This window comes from Ostrea edulis, chromosome 3, assembly GCF_947568905.1.
Source record: "Ostrea edulis chromosome 3, xbOstEdul1.1, whole genome shotgun sequence".
NCBI classification, from domain to species: domain Eukaryota; kingdom Metazoa; phylum Mollusca; class Bivalvia; order Ostreida; family Ostreidae; genus Ostrea; species Ostrea edulis.
Window position 1 is genome coordinate 14,241,238 of NC_079166.1, and position 27,059 is coordinate 14,268,296.

At 35.8% G+C, this 27,059-nt stretch overlaps 2 protein-coding genes across 3 annotated transcripts in view; one reads left to right on the forward strand and one right to left on the reverse strand.

Annotated features, from left to right (window-relative positions):
• Window positions 1-565: 565 nt before the first annotated feature.
• LOC125676852 (uncharacterized) lies at window positions 566-20,156 on the forward strand. The gene is made up of 20 exons (XM_056160152.1): window positions 566-1,884; window positions 7,178-7,318; window positions 7,461-7,623; window positions 8,466-8,593; window positions 9,772-9,894; window positions 10,719-10,856; window positions 11,565-11,659; window positions 12,336-12,490; window positions 12,882-13,006; window positions 13,427-13,534; window positions 14,772-15,024; window positions 15,857-15,947; window positions 16,222-16,286; window positions 16,635-16,770; window positions 17,496-17,596; window positions 17,725-17,817; window positions 18,101-18,202; window positions 18,354-18,488; window positions 18,807-18,897; window positions 19,002-20,156. Exons 1-20 carry the CDS (start codon window positions 1,401-1,403, stop codon window positions 19,164-19,166), a joined length of 2,892 nt encoding a protein of 963 aa, XP_056016127.1. The 5' UTR covers window positions 566-1,400; the 3' UTR covers window positions 19,167-20,156.
• A 4,885-nt stretch (window positions 20,157-25,041) lies between these two features.
• Window positions 25,042-27,059, reverse strand: part of LOC125674203 (adhesion G protein-coupled receptor E3-like) — a 38,067-nt gene continuing 36,049 nt past the window's right edge. For both annotated transcript variants that reach the window (XM_048911300.2, XM_048911301.2), the window contains exon 26: window positions 25,042-25,986. In XM_048911300.2, the coding sequence (XP_048767257.2) occupies window positions 25,922-25,986 (65 nt within the window). In that variant the 3' untranslated portion in view covers window positions 25,042-25,921. The remainder of the gene's footprint in view (window positions 25,987-27,059) is intronic.

Consider the following 27,059-nt stretch of genomic DNA (forward strand, 5'->3'; position numbering starts at 1 on the left):
GTTCCTGCATGTGACTACTACACACGTATATAGAACATGTTACACATAGAGTACTATACCTGTTACACAGGCAGCGGGGAACACGGCGATCAAAGTCCCAATCAGCAGAAATTCTATAGTGCCATCGATCATCATTAATTTTTTGTTTAATTCTGTTTGAACACGGGTCAAGAAACAGTTGGGCAAATTGTGAATTACCACAAAGCAAGACGGCAATTGTCTTAAGAAACCATGCATAAGGCAGAAAGAGGAGAGCGAGAGAGAGCGAGAGAGAGATTGTAGTGAAAAGTTGTCTGCTACATAGCCACACCAACGACCCGATCTGCAATGAATGAAATATCAGATGAAATAGCTATGTACACGTACGTGGGACCTGCTGTTACGTAATCTTCTCAAACATACTCTCAAAGAAATAAACAAGTGTTAAAAAAAACATACAAACAAACACACCATACAAAAACTGAACAAATAAACAAAGTGTGCAGAAACAATTCACATGGAATCAGGACGAATGTTATGGAAATGTCATGTCGACTTTTTATCTGCTATAAATTGTTTTATTGAACGACCAAAACTAAAGCGAATTGATATGCTGTAAAGGCATCAGGAGAGATCTTGATAATTGATCCCTGGTATCGAATTTGCTGAAATTGTATTTCTCGGTGGAGGGATGTGCAAAAATTCCGGAGATTTCTAAAAGCGGTGACTTTTTTGATTGATACTCCTGTGAGGAGCGTTATTTTGGACGTCGCTTTCAATACAGACTTGCCGGTGTGAATAAACACTAAAATGGACGTGACAATTAGTTTTGCAACTTTAGTATTCCTCCAAATAGTTGCGAGATCTTTCCAAAACAATATTGTCTCTATCAAATTACTATATGATTCATTATATCATTGGGTTATGCTGTACAAGGGGGTAGCGAGTGGGACGAAATGGGAGTTATATATAAGAACGCTTACTCCTACAACACGCATTATATGTTCTTCGTTAAGAGATGTAAACAATCGATTTTACCTGCATCTGCCAAGCTCGCACTGGAAAAACTTATTTAAAAGTGATAGAGTCTGGCAAATATACTTCAGACTTCTTGACACGACAGGCTGATTCATGTCGCATGAACTTCAGTAGAAATATGAGTATCGAAGAAACATTATCGAATACTAACGTTTGAAAATACTGCTCACGAATGCATGAAATCGTCGTTTTTGTAAATGAATCACTGTCGATACGTTACAGTTTGTGGATAAAAGAAATTGACGCTCAGGCCTGGCAGTCATGAGAATTTCTTTTAATCTTCTAAAGCTAAGCCGATGAAGCTAATCTGTGTTTGCAACTTTTAAATCCAAGTAATTTAAATTTGTACGTGGACCTAAATAAGCAACATACAAACATTTAAAATGGCGAAATGCGGACTTCTTCTTGTCTTATTGTTAATGCTGAGTATATCGCACGGATTTGTACTTAAAACGACTCCTGCAAATGTCCAGGTGATGAACCGCGATGGGCATCCTCGTGTGGTCAGTACTTTCATTTACGACGTTGCAAGCGAAATCCGAGGACATGTTTTAAAGAAAATCAGGACAATTTTGAAGGTTGCACCCGAGTACTTGGAAAGTTCAAATTCAACATGGACACTGTACTTAACATGCCCGAAATACGATTCCGAGGTTTTCCACTTTTCGCCCTTGACGCTTGTGAAACAGTATAGGAACACAACAGAACTCTATCTGGAATTTTCTATTGAACACACCCGTTGTTCAGAGTGTGTCAAAGAGGGTGTTTTTAATCTAACGGTTTCTCTGTACAACGAGGATATAAGAGCTAACACATTCGTGGACAAGACACCATTTTCCGTCCAGACAATGGAGGCATATTTTCAAGGTACAAATATCTTTTTATACCTTTTTTCTCAAACCTTAAGATAATTTACAAATTCAAAACAATGTGAACAAGTTTGTCGATATTTGTATGGCAACATATTCTATATATCGGGTCTGAATGAATGAAAAGGCAATACAATTGTTCCTCTGTACGTATGCGTCGTTTGATATTTGAGATGTATAATGACAGATGCTTGATAAATGCAGTGTGTTAATGATTCAATGCGTCTTACTAAAACATAAAAGATCATCAAAGAAGTAAAATAATTACCGCTGGCTCAGCAAATGCAGTGTCTATTTCGAGAAGAACACAGGAAATGCGGCATATTTATAGTATCTTTCTCGATGTGTGTGAAATATCACGCAAATCTACTCGGAGAAAATGTCAGATATGATGGTCATATTTTCCAAAGCATATGCACGCAAGGCGTTTTGTAAAATATTCTTAAAAATGAATGTCTAAGTATTTTTATAGTGAGAGTATAGAAATAATTGAAATATACGAAAAATGTAATTTGTCTGAAAGGAACTAAATCCATTTCTTCTATCCAAATTTCGTGATATGGCTTGGGTTTTTTATGCGAAAAAGAAAGGTGATTGTTTTGATTTTTTTCATTTATCGAAAAATTAAATATATTGAGACATCATAGGTTTACTAGAGACAATGCAATGATTGATATAACTATTACATCATGTAATTAAGTCGACCCGAATTTATTCTTATGACAACAAAATGCAATGAAAATAATAGATTGTGGGGGACTCGATTGTTTCAAGAACCAATGCTCATCTTTGATCAGTGTTGACAGTCCATCCTTGTTCATTATTCAGGATGATAATTCAAATACCAATATTGGATGCTGTCAAAATCAGTTTTTTTTAATCTAAATGGATCCTTTAATGCGATCTTTGTGTTTTAACATCATGGCTTTCTGTCCGCTTGTCAATGAAAATGCTTGATTATACCTTGTGGATTTTATGAGTGAACAGAACAATAAGATGTGGAAGTGTTTTGTGATGTGGAAATAACACGACATTATATAATGAATGGCAATCGAAAAATTCTTTTCAGATTGAATTCTTTTGGAAGAAAAAATTCGCACTCTTGGGGTGCATTGTTGCAATGACAGTGTCATGATTTTTGAATGGGTATGTGAAATATGTATACGGCCTAGTAAGAATGTCCTGAATAAATTATAGGTTTAACGTCACCCGCGCGCGTGGGTTTCGGTGAAATCATGATCGTCCTAAACAAACAAATCCTTAGTACAATTCTGTTTGTTTTTAACTTTTGATGAAAAAGTATAAGATATTAATACGACATGTCATCAGAGATTAACTTGATAAGTTGAAATTCTCTCTGGGGAGCAGTTCATCTTTGAATTATGTAAGCACGAGTAAGAAGCAACATCATTTATATAGGGGCCCCTATTTTAATGTCACTAGATCGATGAAGTGGATTGATGGATGATTTACTGGACACATTTATTTATTTATATCCCCCATTCCTCGTAGGTTTTGAATTGTATTCCTGACGATAAACATAGAACTAATTCAAACAGCCTAATGAAGAACAAAGGTCGATGAATACGTACATAATATAGTAAAGACTTATGTTCATAGATAAACCGATTTCTACAAATTCCACATTAATAAACGACTATAAAAGACCCCCCCCCCCCCCCCCCCCCCAGAGTTCTAAAACCAATTGAATTCAATACTTTCTAATTAACCATCAAGGATTATACTACACGAGAACTGATGTCAATTTGACGAATTTACCTGATTTTTCCCTAGATATAATTTCTACGAGAAATAAAAACGCCACTGCCTATCAGTATCTCCCGACATTGAGTGCAATGTAGATTTCGTGATATCATAAATCGAAAGGAAAACTCAGATGTACGACCATGCTTTTCACATTGAACGCAAACTTCGCATAAGTTTGAAAAGAAGAACCACGAGAAACAATTAAATTACGGTCAGCTTTGTATTCGACAAAAGAAAATGCTATTGCTCGGGTCATTGACGTGTCTGCAGATATCCCCGTCGATCCCACATATCCATGTGCATTGATTGTCCAAGTTATGTACGCAATCAAACTGACTTTTCCCTCCCCCATTTATTTGCCTTTACTCGGCGAAGTCACCGTAATGCACGAAGCTTACGTCAGCAGAATGTAGCTTACTCCACGTCTGCACTGTATTCAATATCACCATTATCAAGAACAAGCTTGATGCTCATCCTTCTTGGTGAAACTTTATTCATTTTCAGACTGTCCGCTTTTGAGATTCCTTTTCGCTTTGTTACTCGCTTTCGTGAAGGACACACACAGATGCACGCACACACAAACGCACGCACACACAAATGCACGCACACACAATCGCATGCACACACAAACGCGCCCACACAATTACGCACGCAAGCACTTAATTCAGGCCGTTTGGTTTTATAAAACTTTCCCAAAGATATCTACTCCGTTCACATAATAAAATTGGTATTGATTTTCAAGATTATCAAAAGACAACGAATAGCATTATAATACATATATGTAAGTATAGTCATACTGGGTTAGAAATCAACACTATATGTTCTTTTAGGAATGTTGTTTATCAGTTTATGTGAATAATGTGATATCGAATTGAAACTGTGTAATACAATCCAAGTCAAACGCAAGTGTCTTAAAGGCAAGGCGAAAGAAAAGTAGACCGGGGTGGAGGCAGTAGAAATTCGAAATAACAAGAAAATAAGTAATTGAAAACGCTATAATTTGAATATATTTTTCAATCATTAAGTTAATAAATTTTGGGTATGTAGTACATGTTAATGTACGGTTGATTTACATCGCGGGAAGTGCTTATGATACAGATGGTATTTTTTTCTGGATTGGTTATTATTATAGAAGAGTTGCATATCAACTAACTGTAAGGGTCAGGGAAAGTACATACGATTGATTTTCATAAAGTTTAGTTAAGAATAATGTGTTATCTTAAAATCTTAATAATGTTCATCAAAAGAAAAAAATTGCCATTATTTTGAAAATTCAGACATTGAGACCAAAATCCCCTTGTTTACATATTCTGTTGGTTATTCTCTTTAGAGAAGTGGACAGGCATAGCGTACATTCCGTTCGTAAGAAAACATTTGTGTTTAATGAAATCCATACAACTATTTGGCCCTGTATTGTGCACCTCCTTCCTTTACAGTGTGTTACAGTAATAGTTTGACTAAGTGCAATAGGGAATCTTCTCACAGTACCCAGTGCGTCTCTAAAGTGGCGGACATGAATTCAATCAATTCATTATTATTTTCTTTTTTTTTTAAATTGAGGCAGATTTAAAGGCCTGGAATAATGGATGAAACAGCAAAGTGTAATAGTCGTAACAGACGTGCACACTCTGTAAAGAGTTTAAAGCATTAACCCTCTTAAAAACAAATCGTTGTAAACAGAAGCATTATCAATAATCCCTTTCTTTAACGTACATTATAGGTCTGGGATCGCTTGTTTTTGTGTTGGAAAATGTGTCAAACCCGCACCAAGATTATTGCAGAATTAGTCTATTTTCAGAGGCCATGTTAGTCATGCCATTCTTATCACTGTTTTACCACTCTCGTGTTTAGCTAAAGCTGTTTCATTCTTCCAGAGGATCCTTCCGTTGTCACAAGGACGACATCATGTATGATAAAATAAGGACAATCGGAATACAGATTTAGACGTATATAATCTACACCATATTGACGCGCAAACAACGCACAGGGCAGTAAACAAAATTGACACATCCATTAAGACGAGCGGAGCAGTATGGAACGGTGAAAACGAAATCGATTAATTTCTTAATTAACATGATTAAAGACCGAACGCCGAATGTCATCTTAATATTTGTCGAGAATAACAAATACTGTACCTAGAGTCCCTGACTGGGGATGATAAGGTTAATTTCACTGTTAGAAATTTATTCACAGGAGAAGTAGGAGATTCAATGCCTAGGGGATAGGTCATGAAAACATGCAAAGGACAGAAAAAATCGCTGTTGGTACCCAAATCTGCATAAATAATACAATTAGTGCCCCTAAAACATTTCCTTAATTAATAGAATACATATATGTATTGCCGACCGGAGGATTGACTTGATCGATATAGAATTAAACATTATCCTTGATTGTTTACGGAAGTTGGGAAAATCAATATAACATAATAGACATATTTGTCATGGAGTAATTGTTCATATATACTTCATCAACAAATAAATATCAAGGGGAGAGGGGACATCGGGGGGGGGGGGGGGGGGGGGGGGGGGGTTGGTTAGATGGAAATGTGTTATGCATAGCCTAGTAATATATGGAATTGGTGAGTAACATTCTTCATTTCATGGATAATACTTGTTATTGGATAAATCTTTATTAATATTTTCAAATACAGTTTGCCTTTTGAAAAACATCTTACCGTATGGTTACGGTATGTAGTAATAAACACATGGGAAATTAATGAGGCATAATCTGACTTCTAAAAGTACATGAAGGCGCTCATGGATTTCTGTGAATGAAAGGAGAAGTGCGTGTACATGTATTCAAATGTGTCTATTAACTAGCGATAACTTGATTATGCAGGTCATATTTAAGCTGTATCGTGGTGAAATATCTTTGCACATATACGCTTACTCCCCTGGGTGTCTAACATATTTTGTCGCGCCATTAGTTGAATCATTGCTAATGTTGAATTGTAAGCAGGTACATTCCGTGGTACTTGACAAACATTGCATGCATATTGCATTAAGTATATGTAATTATTATGCTACGCTTTTGCTGACCTATAAAATGCATTATGAGACTTTTACGTAAAATATTGAAGGGCGAATCCAGAAACTTTTGAAATACAGGGGTTCTACCGTTAATTTTGGTTTTCAAGGGGGGGGGGCACCCTTAAAATGCGTTATTTGTATCTAGATTTAGCAAACTGTTCTTACGAAAGAGGGGTTTCGACCCCTGGGACTCCCTCTGGATCCGCCACGGATATTTGAATTTCCCCTGAATCTCTAATCATGATATACTTATCTAATGCATCTTCGCTAATCACGTGTCCTATTCGCTTACTCTTAATCTAATATGACATAACTTTCTACAATATCAACTATACGTTCACATTCCATTATTGAGTGCATTCAAATGATGCACAATTTTCACAACTTAAAAACTATTAATCTAGAATGTTTACTGCTTGTACGTTTACATGTCTTGCAAAAGAATTTGCTTCCGACTCTGCTGTAATGTATTTGTTTTTATTTGATGTTAAACAGATACTTTTTGCAACTACAAAACCAGTTCTTGTGTAGCCTGGTCTACGAACGGTACGTTGGTGCGGTCCGACTCTTGCAAACTTCCATGGTGTACAAATCTACCCAAACCAAAGAACAATGAGTCTTATATGGCAGCCATAGGTACAGTAAACACACACACACACACACACACACACACACACACACACACTCTCTCTCTCTCTCTCTCTCTCTCTCTCTCTCTCTCTCTCTCTCTCTCTCTTTCTCTCTCAGTTACTTATATGTCATTGTCGCCATGTTGTAGAGGAAGACAAGACACACTGGTGGTCACGTGACATATACGGAAGCGGAAGCAGTTGTTCTTTGAACATCCTGATGGCAGCCTACGAAACCACTTACATCACCGTTTCAATCAATTCGTCCAAAGGAATAACGCCTTTGATGCATTTTGAAAATAAGATTCTGATGTAAGGATATATTGTATGAAATCAAACTCTTTAAACACAGATCTTCTCCTATTAAATCTAATCCTGCTTACAATGCGATTTATGTGGCATTATCTAAATTACAATTAAAAACGAAATATTTAAAGCCTGAACTCTTGTTTCTAGGTAACACGAATCTTTGATAAGACGGTAAAGTCACTATCATATGATATTCAGATTTTGTCTGCATTCCTAGGTCTGGATGAAAACATGCACTAGTTATTACAGAACGTTATAATTCTTTTTTACATCGTTTAAATCTGTTTGTTTGCCTATTATATCAATTATGACGTGTTGTGAAGTTGTTTTAAAAGACGCATGAATAAGTCTGAACCTATTGACCTTTTAAAATGTTAACAAAAGGCACTGCATCAACACGAACAATTATGACGTACATGCAAAAAAAAAAAAATAATAATAAATAAAAACAAAAAACAAAAACTGTTAAAAGTTTTAACCCTTTAATGTCTTGAGAAACATGTTGAGCGCACTACCTCTGTGGAACATGGGTTTTTTAAAGATTGATTCGCTGCTCCCTTACGTTGGGATTATGGAGTGCAGATTTCTGTTACATTTAAATATCTACAGAGTGCATGCTCTGTTACACAAGCGTCCATCTGGTAAAGCTGAAAGTTTGATTTATTGGTAACTAAAAAAAGTAGAGATCCCCATGAATAATCTGGGAAGAAATACGTAGTCATTGTAACGACATTAAATGTATGTCACATTAAATGTTAATTTTTTATGTAGATAAAACGCATAGCATATGACATTGCAGCACAAATTGCATGAACCTCAGAAAGAATTTCTATTGGATGTTGCAGGAATTGGACTGTGATAAAAATTCCCATTGGGAGAGTGAACGAGACGTTCCAGCTATTAGTCTGCATTCACGCGTTGTATATAGCGGCTATACAGAAAATGTGGATGGAAAATTGTACTGCTGTGAAAGGTAACCAGGAGTTAAAAGTGCACAGGATTTCTACTTACGCTTTTAGATACATGTATATTACTTTAGAGAGAGACAAAGAGAGCATAGTGATGTTTAACATTACAAAACATGGTATACACACGTCATTATTTATTTAAAGTACGAATTGACAATTGTTAAGCTACACACGTTCTTTTTCTGAGTGTGACACTTGAGAACGGAGTTTGAGCCAGCCTGAGTAGGTTAATCTCACAGTTTTTGTAATTTGAATCATCTAGAAATGACCATAGTATATGTTATGTTCTGGTCACACATACAATGCGACTGCAATGCGAAAGACGGCAATAAGTTGCCACTCCGCTGATAGCGCTGAGGATGCGTCCATAGATCAATAGTATTTTGCCGATCAATCACGGATCCTGTCCAGATACATAAAGAAGACTGATCTGAGCTTGAAATAAGACCGTTTAAAGACCTCTTACAGTCCACAGACCAAATAAATTGCATCCAGTTTGTCATGCTTGTTGAAAAGAACGGCTGCGCATGGATTTATTAAGTGATCTTTCCGACACCTTAAGGCGACCGCTCTGAGACCTTTTAGTGATCTGCAAAGCATGTCTTTGTCATCGTCGCCAATAGGTGGCATCGCGGTCGCTGTGTGTGTGACCAGGTTTCTGTCTCTCATGGGGTACCGAGGTAATGCTTTCCCTCTCCGTGGGGGACAGCTTCTCAATAATAAGACAAAAAGGCCATGCCATATACATGTATCTTAAATCCCAGAAACATCCGGAGGAATTTTCCCTCTGTTTCCGACCAAGTCGTTGCCTTGGACTTTTACACCGGGGGGGGGGGGGTGTCATGGCAACCCTAAAACTTTTGAATTTACCATATTTGTTTCTCTCTCTTATTAATTTCGTTGGCTAAAATGGATCTCCATTGATGCCTTAAGCCACTATTATCGATAGTATGTTTTACACTTCGTCATCAATTATTTTGTCATTAGAGATATTTAGGGTCATAACGTCTTGCATGTACAAGTGCAATTCTGTATTCTGTACTAGAAACGGAAAGGAGTCGCCGCCGTTAGCATGTACCTTTTGGTAGGATTCTTGCAAATACAACAGAATATGAAAATAAACAGTAAATATATTAGGACCTCTATGCAATCTCAGACATAAATAATCAATTTTCTTTTATAGAGGACATATACTGTAGTGAGAATGAGTTCCGATGTTCATCTGGTAAATGTATTCCGAATGACAGGGTCTGTGACCTAAATCCAGACTGCCCTCTGCAAGATGACGAAGATAGGGAGTTCTGCGGTAAAATTACATTATTTTCTAAATGCTGTTTTCTTTCTATCTAAATGTATCATTTTGTTTAAATGAGTTCGATAATTTCTACTAATTTTATACGATTGATATGCTTTATAAACTGCGAAAGATATTTCCATAGTAACATGATGGATTCAGAGGAGCTAACTGTCTTTTAACGTCGAACGGTACATGCTGTGATATAATTTCGACTAATTTTATACGATGTAAATAATGTTGAGGAAATCAAATAAGCCGAACAAAATTCGTTTTACAAATAAAATTAGATTGTACGTGATACATAGTTTGCTTTTATGACTGAGTAATTTTTAGCCTTCTGATTGGCTGATATCCAACAAACTAAGAATAGTAGAACGTTATGTTTACTTGCACGTGTCATCGAAATAAAATGATATAGTTTTCTCACGTCAGATCAAAAATGAAATGGGAATTGATACGATTTGTTAAGAGACTTCGATAATCAGATGGGGTGGGTGGGGGTAGGGGTTATTCTGTGTTTAATGATACTCATGTAGTACAATAAGATTACCACCATTAAGTAAATTAAATCACAAAATTGTCGCATGAATGATTTATTATATCGTGTTCGTACACAAAACTAATAACTTTCGACCAGGTCTTGCACTGTATCTGTATACAACTATGGCTGATCTTGTGCCGTTTTGTAGGCTTTAGTAATCAGTTTAGATATCTTGAATAATTCAAGCATATATCAAAACAATTCTTGACATTTTAGAGGTCAATGCGATGCGTTAGCTACCAAAGAAGTAGAATTTTCATTATGATCACCACGCCCCTTTCTTTTTAAACAGAGAGACATAACTATAGATACATCTGTGACGTGGACAACAAGCAGTGTAGCTGGTTGCAGAATCCGCAGTGTCCATTCGTCCGTGCATATGACCAACATTTACTCAAAAACAAAAAGTACTGTGCCTATGGCCAAACAGGTACACAGTATGAAATTAACGTCTCGGAAAGCAATTTAAGTGTTTTTCTATGTGTAATTTTATCTTTAGAGTAAGCATTATGATCAAGTTAGAATTACATAAGAACTTTGAAATTGACAGAGTGCTTTTTTTTTGGCAAAAGTTAATAATGTTATGCCTTTGAGACGTATGCTTACACTAACATGCTGTACGTCAGCACGTGATTCTATTAATAGCTTTCTCGATATTATTTCTTTTTCGTGTACGCGCAATTTCTTCAACTGCTTTTGTTGAGAACTTCTGGTGTGTATCTATTCATCTTTTTTCTATAATGACATGTTCCGAAATTACATAATTCTCAGAAGACCAATAACATCGTAGATCACAATTCAATTCGATAATTCAGTGAAATTTAGTGTATTTGCCCAGAAAAAAGGGGGAAAACCAGAAAGGAATTTTATGGATTTTTTGTAAACTAGCTGATGATTAATTTAAAGACTTAATCTTTAAAAAAAAATCAATATTAATCTGTACAATGCAACATGTAGTAGAATCTAAATTTCATATACATGCGTCTCTGTGCGAGTACGAAGCCAAACTAATATTAAGTGCTAGAAATGAATTCCTATACTAGAATATCCCAAAATAGATGTACTCAATAAAACCATTCTAAATTATACGTTCTATTTTTTCTCTCTACAGTTGATTCAATTCATTTCCTCTTTACAGATTTTGCACTGTTTGCCAGCAAGTGTGAAGATGGGACACCCATAAAGTTGACAAGTCCTGTACTGCAACCGTTTAATGCTTCTAGAGATTGCAGAGTAGGTGTATGCTTTATAACACAAGGCCGATAACCTCACTTCACGGAGTGATTGAATTGAAACCGTTAGAAAAATTCTATTTTTGTCGGAGTCTGTATCAGTTATACGGAATTTACCCATATGCTTACCATTTTTTAAATACATTTTATCTTCCATAAATCAAACACGTTAGGCGGTTATTCTCGTATCTATATTTTGGAAATATATAGATCGTTATGTAACGTAAAAATGTCATTGCTTTTATCAAAACATAAGATAGTCTATCAGAACTTATTAAATGTAAATAAGTGTATATATTGTATGTATGAGAAGTGCCTGGTTATTCATATCCATTACTAGATGTTTTACCATTCCCTACCAGTGAAAGAGCCTATGATAAAAGTTCCAAATTATTCGATTATATTCGATTTCTAAATTTCAGTAATTAACTAGGAAATACAATAGGATATGTAATATTTGGTTTAGAATATTTATAAATTTGGAATAATTAAGATATTCAAGACGAGATTGTACGTGTGTGCGGGAATGGTGGCGGGGTCTGCTTTGTGGTTTTTACATTGGACAATCACAATCTGACTGTCATGGAAATGTACAATATGTAATGACGTGGGAGTAATTTTCAGAATTCATCCTCGGATTTTGCAATCAATAATTTGCATAAATGCCATCGTTACAGGTACGCTTTTGGTATTTGGTAGACTTCTTCGATGAAATCAATGTCCTGGCATGTTCTAATGAATCTGACTGTGACGTTATAAAATCTCTGGATCAGTCGCTCAGCGAACCGGAATGGCAGCGGACATCTTTGCGAATACCACATCGATATCAACCGTAAGTCTCAAGTGACAAGTAGAGCTAACAATCAAAAGTAGACATTAACGTCATGCGTTGATTGACGTACATTTGGTTAAAGTATCTTGGCGTCCAGGAACCTTAAGAAATTAGTTTACCGCTTTTGTTTTGTAAATTTTTGCTGCAAAACAGATACCTTAAGAATTATGTATTGCAAGCATCAAAATGTGGGTAAATGTTAATGAGATATCTACAATGTACATTTTATTTGAATTAATATGTTCAGTTGGTCAATATGTGCGAACAAAAGAAGATTCTTTTTGTTTAGGTTAAGAGAGATCAAGTTGTAACAAAGAAATATAATAACGATTGAATGGATGTGATCTTGGCATGAAAAAATAAATAAATCAGAGATGCTTATTCTTGCCAGGTTTCAAGTAATACTGCAAGGGAAAATGGCTGCTCATTCTGGCCTTGTTGCCTTGGATCAAATAAGTTTGACACCAGATTGCTTCACAAAATCAGATGTTTGGAAACCACCTCACATGGAAGAGGGTAAATTTACTGCACAAATAGATAAAGCGTACTGAAACGTTATTCAGCTAGCAATAATTGTCCCTACAAGATGAAATATTTAATACAGAGATTTACATCGGAAACAAAAGATGCTATAGACTAAAAGCACATTTTTTCTTTTTTACAATTAAAAAAGGCGGTTGAAAAAAAAATCTTGAAGGTAGATATTATGATATATCTAATTCATATACTTCATAGTATAATGAAATTATCTACATTGTATTATACTGTATACCTATATTATTATGGTTAGCTTCGGTGCAAAACTATACATGACAAACAGCTTAATTTTGATGTGCTCTAAGGTATGACAAACATGGAGAAATTGCGTTTCATATTACGCTTTATTCCATAATCAGTTTTATAAGAGGATTTAAGTTTTGAATTTTATGTTTATAGTGTCAACACGGGTGGAAGTAGAGGGCAACTCTGGTTATGTGCTCACAATCCTTGGAATTGGCGCCGGTATTGTCGTTGCCGTGGTAACCGCAGTTGTATTATTCTCAGGTATCCAACTTGATTTAAGGTAGAAGTGTCCGGATCTAATTTTAAACACTGATCATAAACTTCCGGTTATTATTCCGGCTGGTGAGATAGATAGGTTATATCACAATGTCATAAAAGTATCAACATGCCCCAGATAAATAAAGTTTGTGAAAGCAACAACAGAATTACAGAGGACCTGTGCACTCTAAATCAGTGGCCATTGTTTACCGGAAACTGTAGTATTTCGCTACCTTTACAAGAATATACACATTTAAGCCGTTCTTGGCACACTGATTTTGACTGCGGATAACTCCGTTTACCTGATCAGGATATAGGGATCACGGCGGATGTGACCGGTCGACAGGGGATGCGTACTCCTCCTATGCACCTGATCCCACCTCTGGTTTGTCCATGGGTCCGTGTTTGCCCAACTATCTATTTTGTATTGCTTATAGGAGTTAAGAGATTGATCACTGTTCGTTATCTTCACCTTTCATTAAATAATGACTGTCTAATTAAACATGCTTGACGGGGGGGGGGGGGGGGGGGGTAGCAGGCATATAGCATTGATTATCAAAGGGTGGATCAGCCGGGGAAAATTACAAGCAAAAAAAAAAAAAAAAAGCGTCGAAAAATGTCAGTAAAATTGGATCCGTGCAATCCCTTCCCCATTGCCTGTGTATGTATGTGTTATGTTTTTGTATAGTTAAGACGTAACTCTCGATTTATTTTGAAAACAAGTGGCATATTAGCAATTTAGATTTTGAGAAATTCCAAACAATATAATATTTTAAGTTATTTTCCGAATATCGTCAGCAGAAAAAAAACAACAACATTGGTTCATGTTTTTGATTGTTTTATTTGTGCTTTCTGTTGTAAAGGTTTACGAATCCCCTTAGCAAGTGAGCGTTTGCAATTTTTGTATGTGGCAGGTTTTGTGAGACACATTGAAAATTAGTATGAAAATGTATGTCTGATACGAGCATTTTAGTTATTTTATCAGTTGTGTTAAGCATTACAGTAAAGAGCAATATTTTGATTGAAAGAAATATTTTAAAGGGCGTTTATTTAATTAGCATGATAAAACCAAAACATGATATAAAAATAGATTTGACTATTCCTCAGTTTTGAAATACACCATGTAAAAGTTTGTATTGATGTGCGCTCGGAACCTACACGTAATTAAGATTATAACTACTATTTGTTTCAACAAGATGATATGCGCTTTATGTGTATATATTATGTTATATATCACTAGCTTTCAAAAAGAGGCAACACTGCAAGGCTGACGAGGGTCTTCGAAATATACTTCCGGTATCTACTTCTACAACGTCATCTGGATCAGATGGGAAATGTTCATTTCCGGTTGACATTTCTGATGCATCGTTAGCGGACATTGAAAGACAGTCCCTCGTCCCCAGTAATATGGCGGTATCCAGTATATCTCCTTACTACGAGTGGACCGAGGAGAAGATTCGAGATATACCTAGAAAGAAAATTAAACTTGTCAGGCAAGTATAACCTGAAAGCAAAACCAATAAGAATGGGGTGGGGGGACTACCTCGTCTTAGCTTGACGCAAGCCTACCTTAAGCATAAGCGGCCATGGTAACTCATGGGGTAAAGCGTTCGCTTCGTAACTAGGAATTCTTGATTTCGATCCCTGCTCGTGTCATGTCCACGTCAAACTTAAGATGCGATCTTGGGTACAATGATTGCTCTTTCGTCAAATGCTTGGCATTTGGAAATGAGGGTTACGGGTCTTCCTGATGTGACCTTACAACGCAGTCCCTGTGTTGCGTCAGGGTTGACGCGTTAAAGAACCCTTAATGACACAACTCTGAGCGCTAAGCTAAATTTGTGATACTTCATCGACACCTGGTGAGTGAAAAGTTCTCAAAGGGACGTAAAACGCATAAGGTATTCTCAAGCTTAATACCAAATATGGAATATTGTCAAGTTACATGTAACCAGGTTTAGTTCACCCTCGTTTCGTTCTGCAGTTGAGGTCGATCACCTTATTCTATATACATTTGTACTTGTTTGAAAATAGAAAATGGATTTATTCTGTGTCCATGTTAGTATTGCTTTACGTAGTAATCTTTGAATTAGTCGGGTAAGCTCAATATGACAGTTAAAGTGTTACAGGCTAGTCCACTTATATATTGAACTGTATGCTATATTGTCGCAAAAAATAAATCTCCACTACACATTGTATTGGACTTTGGATATATAACTAACAATTCAAGTTGATTCCCTGATTATTGACTATACTACCCTTTCTTGTACCAAACTGACTGATAGTCTTGGTACTTTTGCCTCATTGATCCTTTTGTGTTTACAGGCTTCTGGGTAAAGGTGCGTTTGGTGAGGTATATTACGGACTTCTTGCTGATGTTACACGTGTCCGAACTGACTTACCAATAGCCGTTAAGGTATGTTACACGTGTAATGTGTACGTTTAGTTTTATTCAAGGTATAAGTATATTCTTTATATGTTATTGAGTGAATATCAAGAAATGTGTCCACCCGAAGTAAGAAATTCCGAACTCGGTATGAGTAGCTATCGATACTTAGTAAGACCATTGGTATTCTCTACAAAAGTTATATGAAAAAAATGTCAGAATATGTGATGATTTGAAATTTAAAAAATTGTATAACATGTTTATTGGAAGAATTTTGGAAAATGAATGTTATATTTATTTGCAGAAGTTGCCAACATTATGCGCTGAACAAACGAAAACAGAATTATTTTTTGAGGCAGTAACATTAAGGTTAGTAAAATGGAGAATAAGAATATGTGATAATTGTAACGAATACCAAAATCATTAGGAGATTTTGATTTTAATACGCTTTAAACGTATAATGATTTTGTGAGAGAATAAAACAATCATTGATTTTATGATGTTTTACTCCGAGCTGGCGTCAATTGGATTAATATCATTTATATATACTCTTTAATTTAAACATTGTAGGTTTTTAGTACGTTACACTACATATTTTTTAAGGCTAACAAAATACTTATATCCGATGACTATTGAGCATTTCAGATGATACACACATGGTTTGTATTCTGTTTTCTTGTACATCTTGTGAGTTATGTATTTTTTTTTATTTCTCAGCAAGTTTAACCACCCCAACATCGTCCGATTTCTTGGAATATCTACTGATGATTTTGACAATTCCATGTATCTCCTGTTGGAACTCATGGAGGGTGGAGAGCTAAGAGCCTTTGTAAGGGAGTCACGGCCGAAGCAGGTATCTATCTATCTCTCTATCCACCTATCTCTATCTATCTACATGTATCTTAAGCGTCCTGGTGATGTTCAGACATTCACGTGATCAAGACTTTGTTTACCATTTTATAGTTTCATTTTCAATATAGCTAAATTTGTAAACAGCACCAAGAACGATTAGGTGGAAGTTTTGGAATAAACGAGACTTTTTTCTACAGGAATGTGACCATTTTTCTGGGGGGGGGGGGAGGGGTGTTATTAACTTTTTGATGATAATTAAATAATAAAACTACCTGTACACTCTGTAAACACTGTACATTCTGTAAACACTAATTTGAAATAGTCCTCATATGCCTTGTATTTCTTTGTATCCGTTGTAGATTACTCATAACGTATGACCATTTTATAAATTATTGTCATGGCAGAGGGCTATCTAAGTTTTTGAACTTGTACCTAACCCTTTTGATGTTTTTGTCAACAACAAAAAAACAGAATAGAAATCTCTCTCTCTCTCTCTCTCTCTCTCTCTCTCTCTCTCTCTCTTTGAATGAAGTTACCTGATTTGATATATTCTTGCTAAACGCAAATACTAGTAATTCCTTTCTTTCCAAAACAGACTTGACCGAGTTATTGTATATATTCATTGTTTGTGAACTTTGACGGCGCTATTAGTATTCAGTAGACAGCTGTGGCTATTAATGTCATGAAGGGAAGAAAAATTCACAAAAACATTCAATTTTGTTCCAGCCTCACGAGTTGTCATATCTCACTCTGCACGATCTACTGAAGTTAGCGATAGACGTCGCACGGGGGTGCCAATACTTAGAGCAAAACAAATTCATTCACAGGTGCGTACTAGTACTATGACATTGAAATATAGACACTTCTTTAAACAACAAACCTATTAAGGAGAGGAAAGGAGCACAGAGCTGGTTTTGAGAAATAAACATTCTAGCGGCGTTTTATCTTTGTATAGAGACATTGCTGCGAGAAATTGCCTTCTGACTGAAAAGGGACCTAACCGTGTTGCAAAGATAGGAGACTTTGGAATGGCAAGAGATGTACTTAGGTATCAGCAAAATTTATATTAGATACAGAAAATAATAGTAGAATCAGGTCAAAGGTATCAGCAAAATTTATATTAGATACAGAAAATAATAGTAGAATCAGGTCAAAGGTATCAGCAAAATTTATATTAGATACAGAAAATAATAGTAGAATCAGGTCAAACGTTGTGTCAATGCATGACATTAAGAACGACGGGACTATCGAATATCACGGGTGATTATGTTGAACTCATGAAACTTCAGTTCTGTGTTACTGATTGTTTCATGGTTGTGTGTTTTTCGCAGGACCAATTATTACAGAAAAAATGGCAGAGCTATGGTGCCGGTTAAATGGATGCCGCCGGAGAGTTTTCTAGACGGAATATTCACGTCCAAGACAGATGTATGGTATGTGATTGAGTAATTAGAAAGTGATTGTGGAAATTGTTTACATTAGTTACATATTAGACAATTAAATGCTAATACTATTAATAGCCGAATTGCCAAATAATATTGATAGCCGAATTACCATTGCTAATATACATTATTTATCTTACAGGGCTTTCGGAGTGGTACTCTGGGAGATGTTTACGATGGGGCATGTGCCATATCCCGGAAAATCTAATGGCGAAGTGATGAAATATGTAAAGGGAGGACAAAGACTTGATAAACCCCCTTTGTGTCCACATCAAATGTAAGCGTGGGTTTTACCACTTGTCGCTGGGTTTAGAAAAAAATTAAGTTCTACGTTTCAATATTCTTATAAATCAAGGAATATTCAAATCAACCAATCACAAATATTGCAGTGAATAAACTCCATATAGACGATTAAAAATCAAAACAGATACCTGGTAAGCAATTCACTGTCATGAGCTTACCAAGATTTGATGATGTTGAAAAACAGCTGTTTAATGTTTACATCCCACATCTCTGAAATGTTTATAATATTCCATTGGGTGATTAAATCGTTCGGGTTCATGATACTGATGGATGTCCTTCCTGTTTCTTTCAGATTTGATTTGATGGTGAGGTGCTGGCAAGTTAATGCAGAATTCCGTCCAAATTTTGCTGCAATTGTAGACGAACTTGACAAGATTCATAAGGTAAGATATGTTTTGTTAAGATATACTACTTATACTAAATTTATTATTACCTAGTGTTTATTTAAATGCAAATGTTTGACTTTGAACTTGTTTTGAATATGCAGGGAGGGGAACTGTCGTCACTAATAACATACGAGGACATGATGGACATACAACCTCACACGTGTGACAAAGATCACGTGACATCCGGAAGTGTGACATATGTTACAGACATTAAATTACTTGCTGCTGATACGGATGTGTCTGATATAGACATGAGTAATGTATGACGTCATCCGCCCACACTCTAACTACTGGAACACTGCATTGGTAATGGTTGTGAGAGCCGTGTGTAATCAATCGAATTTCCTGACGGCAGCGGCTGGATACAAGGGCAGAGAACCGCTGATATACAAACTTTCCTCTGGCAGCTATAGTATATCAGTATCGTTTTTTGGGTTCCATTTTGGAGTGATTGTACATGTATGCTAGTATACTATTATAAATTCTCACGAAGAACAAATGAGGATGGATACAAGTTTGGCCCATGTAATGCATGGTCAGTAAAATGGTATATTGCATTGCATCGTTGAAGAGAGAAAGAAAGAGAATGGAAGATTCATAGTGCGTGTAATGTATGTGATCTATTTTATTCTGTTGTACATTTCGATACTGTAACAGTATATGCATCTATTGAAGTAATGTTTCACATTTGTAACAGTATATGCATCTATTGAAGTAAAGTTTCACATTTTGTTGTACATTTCGATGCTGTAACAGTATATGCATCTATTGAAGCAATGTTTCACATTTTGTTGTACATTTCGATACTGTAACAGTATATGCATCTATTGAAGTAAAGTTTCACATTTTGTTGTACATTTCGATGCTGTAACAGTATATGCATCTATTGAAGTAATGTTTCACATTTTGTTGTACATTTCGATACTGTAACAGTATATGAATCTATTGCAGTAATGTTTCACATTTTGTTGTACATTTCGATACTGTAACAGTATATGAATCTATTGAAGTAATGTTTCACATTTTGTTGTACATTTTGATACTGTAACAGTATATGCATCTATTGAAGTAAAGTTTCACATTTTGTTGAATTTACACATGGCGTTTATGTTAAATACAAACGTTGTTAAAATCTGGATATTGAAAAAGAAACGGTGAATACGAAGTTAAGTAACTCATTTCACATATTTTTCAATCCAGAATGTTTTGTCTCTGACTTGGTTTTACAACTGTAAATAAAATTTTACAACACATGAGATACTGCCTTCACTTATTGTATTGTATTGTATATTGTTTTACGTCCCTCTCGAAACTATTTCACTCATATAGATATGTCACCATTGTCGGTGAAGGGCTGCAAAATTTAGGCCTATGCTCGACGCTTACCGCCTTTGAGCAGGGATGGATATTTATCGTGCCACACTTGCTGTGACACGGGACCTCGATTTCTGCAGTCTCATCCGAAGGTCCGCCCCATTTAGTGGCCCCTTACGACAAGGAAAGGGTACTGAGGACCTATTTTTACCCGGGTTCCCACGGGAACCTTCACATACTCCGTTGATATACATATATTACTGAAACAGGCTAAGATAGGTGATACTTATCTCTATGTGAATACAATATTTAAGTGTATGTGATTACAATTCATGCTCATAATTTCGTTAATTCTCCACCAAATTACGTTATTTGCAAACGTCAAATGCACAGAACGAGTTGACAATGGTATCAGTCTGCATATACATGCATATTGGTCACAAACAGTATTCAAATGCAAATGGATAACCAGGCAGGCGTAAAAATAGACATAAGAAGTGCGATTTGCGAAAAGGGCGAGTCCTGCATTTGAAATCCATGAGAAATAGTGAAATAATATGATATAAAACTTATACGGTACCAATTTTGATGCACCAGATGCGCATTTCAACAAATAATGTCTCTTCAGCCGAAATGTTTGAAATCCGAAATAACGATAAGCTTGCTAGGACTATTTCAGGGAAAAACAGAGTGCCAAAAAGTGGAGTCAAATTCGTCTAAGGATAAGAGTTATGCATTAGGGAGATAATAATCCTTAATTTTGAACTGAATTTCTAAATTTTATCACATCAATTAAATATACATCCGTATTTTCAAGCAAGTAACAAATTACTTATCTACTGGGCTGTAGAGACCCTCGGGGACTAACAGTCCCCCAGCAGAGGCCTCGACCCAGGGGTCATAATATAAAATTTATACGGTACCAATTTCGATGCACCAGATCCACATTGCGACAAATAATGTCTCTTCAATGATGCTCAACCAAAATGCTTGAAATCTGAAATAACGATAAACTTGCTAGAACTACTTTTAGGAAAAAAGAGTGCCAAAAGTGGAGTCAATACTAAGCGTTGTTAACTCGACTTATTGGTAGTATACTTACAGTATATTGAAAATTAGGCTACATGTGTATATTTTCATGGAAAGAGGATACATCCTTTCATCATAATATCCGATGTATAGAGCTGAGAGCTGTGAAGCGTAAAAAAAAATACGAAAGGTACACTTTATCTATGTTAGTCTGATCTGAGTAAAATCAGCTTCTCAGTTCGCCCCTTGTTAGCTCATTTGAGCTTTTCTTGTCACAATTCCGTTGGTGTCGTCGTCGTAAACTTTTCACATTTTCATCTTCTTTTCCAGAACCACTGAGCCAATTTCAACCAAACTTGAAACAGAGCATCCTTGAGTAAAGGGAATTCAAGTTTGAACAAATGAGGGGCATTCCCCCTTCAAAGGGGAGATAATCACAATATGCAAAAATAGGGTGGGGTCATCTAAATATCTTCTTCTCAAGAACCACTGGGTCAGAAGAGCTGAAATTAACATGAAAGCTTCCTGCCACAGTGCAGATTAAAGTTTGTTCAAACCATGGCCCCGAGGTAAGGTGGTGCCAAAATAGGGGACAAAAGATTCAAATGCAAATATATAGGGAAAATCTTTAAAAGTTTTCTTCTCAAGAACTTCTGACCCTGGTAAGTACAAATTTACATGAGAGTTTCCTGATATAGTGCATAATCAAGTTTGTTAAAATTATGGCCCCCAGGGGTAGGATGGTGCCACAATAGGGGATCAAAGTTTTACATACAAATATTTAAGGATAATATTTTGAAACCCTCTCAAGAACACTGGACCAAAAAACTTTCCTTGTATAGTGCAGATCCAGGTTTGTTAGAACCATGGCCCCTAGAGTTAGGGTGGGGTCACAATAGGGGATCAAAGATTTACATGGCAATGTAAAGGGAAATTTTTTAAAAACCTTCTTAAAAACCACTGATATAGTACAGATACAAGTTTGTTAAAACCATGGCGCCCGGGAGTAGGATATATAGGGGATCGAAGATTTACATGGCAATGTATAAGGAACATCTTTAAAAATCTTCTCAAAAACCACTGAGCCAGAAAAGTTTACATTTACATGAAAGCTTCCTGATATAATACATATTCAAGTTTGTTAAAACTATGGCCCCCAGGGGTAGTGTGGGGCCACTATAAGCGGTCAAAGTTTTCAATACAAATATACAGGGGAAATACTTTAGAATTTTCTTGAAAACCAGTGAGCCAGAAAAATTTATATTTACATAGATATTTTCTGACATAGTACAGATTCAAGTGTGTAAAAATTATGACCCCTGGGGATAGGATGTGGCTACAATAGGGGATCAAAGTTTTAGGGGATCAAAGTTTTATATAAAAATATAGAAGGAAAATCCTTGAAAATCTTCTTCTCAAGAACCATTGGACTAGAGAAATTTACATTTACATAAAATCTTTCTTATATAGTGCAGATTCAAGTTTGTTAACATCATTGTCCGCGGGGGTAGTGTGGGACCACATTAGGGGATCAAGGTTTTACATACAAATATGTAGTGAAACTCTTCTTCTGAAGAACTACTGGAACAGAAAAGTTAACCTTTACATGGGAGTGTTCTGTCATAATACAGATTTAAGTTTTTTGTAAAAAGCATGCATCCTGGGGGTAGGTTGGGGCCACAATAGGGATAGATAAAAACAATAAAAAAGTAGCAGATTGAGGAGCCGATTTTAATCAGATTGGGTTATCATAAGGGATAACACTGTCCATCAACCAGCTCTGGTTTTGAACATCCTTCGACAAACAGTGCTAACTTTGATAACAAGTCTCGCTTTTAAATCAAGTTAATCAAGGTGAAATATAAATGTTGATCCGAAAATAAACCACTGTGGAACGTTACAACGAAGTGAAGGGAGGTTCAACATAACATATCATGGTCTGGTTCAGTTAGAACGTAGGTAGGTATATTTTAATGTAACGCCACATGACTCTGCCATACAACAAATCCTTCGCGCTGTTCAAAAATGCACATGATGTACACGGTAAATATAACAAACAGTGATCAATCTCCTAACACCTATAAGGAATAAAAAATTAAGAGTTGAGCAAACACGAATCCCTGAATATACCAGACATGGGATCAGGTGCTTCGGAGGAATAAACATCCCCTGTTGACCGGTGACAGCCGCCGTGATTCCAATATCTTGATCAGGTGAACGTAGTAATTCTTATTCAAAATCAGTGTTTTAAAGAACGGCCTAACAATTTGCATAAAACACGTTATACAGCAACTGGAAAACTAGATCGTTATAGCGACCATAGATGTACGATACGGTTCAGTACTTACTTTTACATGGACATCTTTTGTCCATTTTTATTCTCTACAATCAGACTGCTACTTAATCTACTGAGTGGTATTAAAACATCTGCAGATATGACGTAAGGAGTAAACGTTTGGCATTTAACACTAATGATAAGATTAATCAAACGGGATATTTCATGAAAAAAAGAACATATCAATATCTATTATGCAACAATTGCTTGCTGTCTCATTATTCGTTGCATGGAGTACGTGTATCACTAAAGACCAGTGGCGGTAGACTTGTGGTTAGATCGCTTGCTTGATTCCTGCGTTGCATAAAATCTAAGACGTTTACAACGGTAGTATCGTTCTTTGCCAAGCACCCGGCATTGGGAAGTAAAAGTCACGGATACGACCTTAAAAACGGAAGTTCTGAGTTACGGCAGCTGTTGTCAAGATGACGAATCCTTACATCTAAGACCGTAAGCTTATGGATAAAAGTTTTTGGCACTTCAATTAAAGCTGGTGACGTGTCTATACGATTGAAACATGGGACATAGAACTATAAACAAAAATATTACCAATCAATCAACACTATATAATGAACACACGTTTCTGGATGACGGAAATCAGTGTATGATTAACTGAATACTTACAGTAACAGTCACTGTTTGAACTGCCCAATTTACATATTTACTAATTTGGAGGTTTGAGTAGCCCTTTTTATTGAGATCACATATGAGATTATCATTAAATGATAAATCACATTATGAGATTGATCACTGTTCGTTATTTTCGCCTTTCATATACCTCACGTTAACAAATCAGCAGAATTTGATAACTGGGACAGATGTCGGTTGTCATATACAAATATAGGAATACCTGTAGGCGTTATAGAGCTTATTGAATGATTAACGTTACACGAATTGTCTTCCAACTTAAAGACAAAACCCACAAAACGCGTGCATGTTTCATAAACTTTGAATTCCCGAGACTTGTTTCTGGTATTTCATGGTGTAGAAATTCACATAGTCAATAGCCACATAGAAACGTTGATGCATTTAACTATTCTCTTGGGGTATAGTGTATCTGAGGAAGCATAATGTACATTTCATCATGTTGAAACTTAGTAATCTTTTGTATAGCTACAGATTCACAGCTGTTTGGTTCTGCAATCCTTGTTTGAATTTTCCAAATTGAAGTATCGCATATCTGGGCATCAATTTGTGTTATTTCGTGAATTCATGCTATAATCCATTATAGCGATGATAGGGCTTCTCATATTCAAACACCCACACCGTGTCTTCTATAATTGCTATTGCAGTCTTTGGAATTGATTGCATGGTACATGTACATGTTATGCAGTCTAACTCTGACTCACGTCCTCTGAACGACGACGTGACTGTACATCATTCTAATAACCAAATACATTTCAGTCTAATAATCAAAGGATTACATCTTAACTTTATAGATACTATTTAGATACTCAATACACTGACAATGAAATAATCCTTTATTTTCAAAACATTGCGATACAACACTGAATGATGAATGGTAGAAACAAGTTACATGTCCATACATGTTGCTATCTGTACGTTATTGTAGAAACAACCGGTTGCATGCATGTTGCTACGCGTACGTTCTTGAATTCAACACATGTGGTATTTAAGAAATTTAACATACATAACGCTAAAACGTAGACTTTGATATTACAAATCATATCAACTCAAATAACAGTCTAATAAAGGACCACGTAGAATGTTATTTATTGAGTACAAGACCACAAATTATCTTTTTGATATTTCCTTTCTAAATTTTGAATTACCTTACATTTCACAGTGTTTTGTACTTCATTTCGTTCGCAAGCAAAATATCTTTCCACAAATTTGCATTGTTTTATTGTTTTATTACATAACTTCTCCAACAACAACGTACTTTACAGTACGCATTGGAAATATTATGATATTGAGCTTTTATTTCAAGTGGTATGTTAGGAAAAAAATGCATGATGCACAACTGTAGTGCTGTAATATATTAACATGATTGACTGTATGGTAATTTAGGATAAATAATCCATTTCAGATATTTCAACGAGTCCTACTTGGAATCCTATTTTCTATTTTGTATCAAAATTAGCTACATACAAAAATGGCATATCTGTTACAAAATGGAATAATAAGCTGAGATAAATAATAAATAATACGACCAGAGTTTTCTTTCCATGTAAAACACACGACAGATACTCTGTGTGCAAGTCCATCTATACCTCTTAAAATTTTTAAACAAGAAATGTTAAGACGTACAACCCATTCCTTCAACACAAAAATAAGAAAGGACTGTCCCGAGTATCTCTGTCCATTGAAAATATGTCGTGTTCAACTGCTCGGATTCCAGTCTCTGACAATTTTTGAAAACCGTACTACACCGTCTTCGGCAGCATCTACAAAAATATCAACATACAATATTGAAATGAACATAACCCTTTGACAAGATTAGTTTTTTTTAGTCCACCAGAACCCAAATCACTCTATACGTTTTCTTATCATATTTATGCGCCGTCTGTCTGGTTTGTTATCTTTCGTTAAACTGTCAACATTTTCATGAAGTTTTCAAGAACTAAATCTATGTCTGCCAAGTTCCTATTAGAAACAATTCTGGGCAAAATGATTATTAGTATTTGTAAACCCAAGTAGGCTATGGACAAATAAGTTGATTTGAGAGGCGTTTAACTGTCTCAATTAAAAGCACCATTTCGCAAATTCGATGGTCGTTGTAATAATGATCTTTTTTTCTGCAAATATGTGTCATTACGCCCAATGCAGTGTTTTATACCAATTGTTATGCCGTTCTTTACATACTGATTTTCTCTATGGATTATTCCGTTAACATGACCAAGGTATAAGGCACATAGCGAGTGAGTCCTATATCACGATCGGGTAAGTTGAGTAATACATATTCAAACTTTATCAATTATCAAACTTTCACAAAATCTGGTTAAAACGATATAATAGTATTACATTTACCTGATCAAGATATAAGGCTCATGGTGGGTGTGACCGGTCGACAGGGGATGCTTACTCTTCCTAGGCACCTGATACCACCCCTGGAGTGTCCAAGAGCCCGTGTTCGCCCAACTATCTATTTTGTATTGCTTATAGGAATTATGAGATGATTAATCACTGTTCGTTATCTTCACTTTTCATAGTCAAAAAGTTTATATTTGTAAATATGATAGTTATGGGGGCAATAAAATTTGCGAAATACTGACTATAAACGAGACTTAAAACCCCTATTACATTACCTTATTTATCAGTAGCCTGCCTCGATTTAAAAACTGATCATACACAGAACATGCTCTTGCATGCGTAAAAAAATCAGGTGAGAGACATAAACATCATATGTAGGTGATAATTGAATACATGTATATGTTTGAATAACTAGGTATGACGCAGATGTGTACGACTCCGTGGTGTCTTTTATTTCGAGTTCACTGGGATGTATCAAATCAACGTT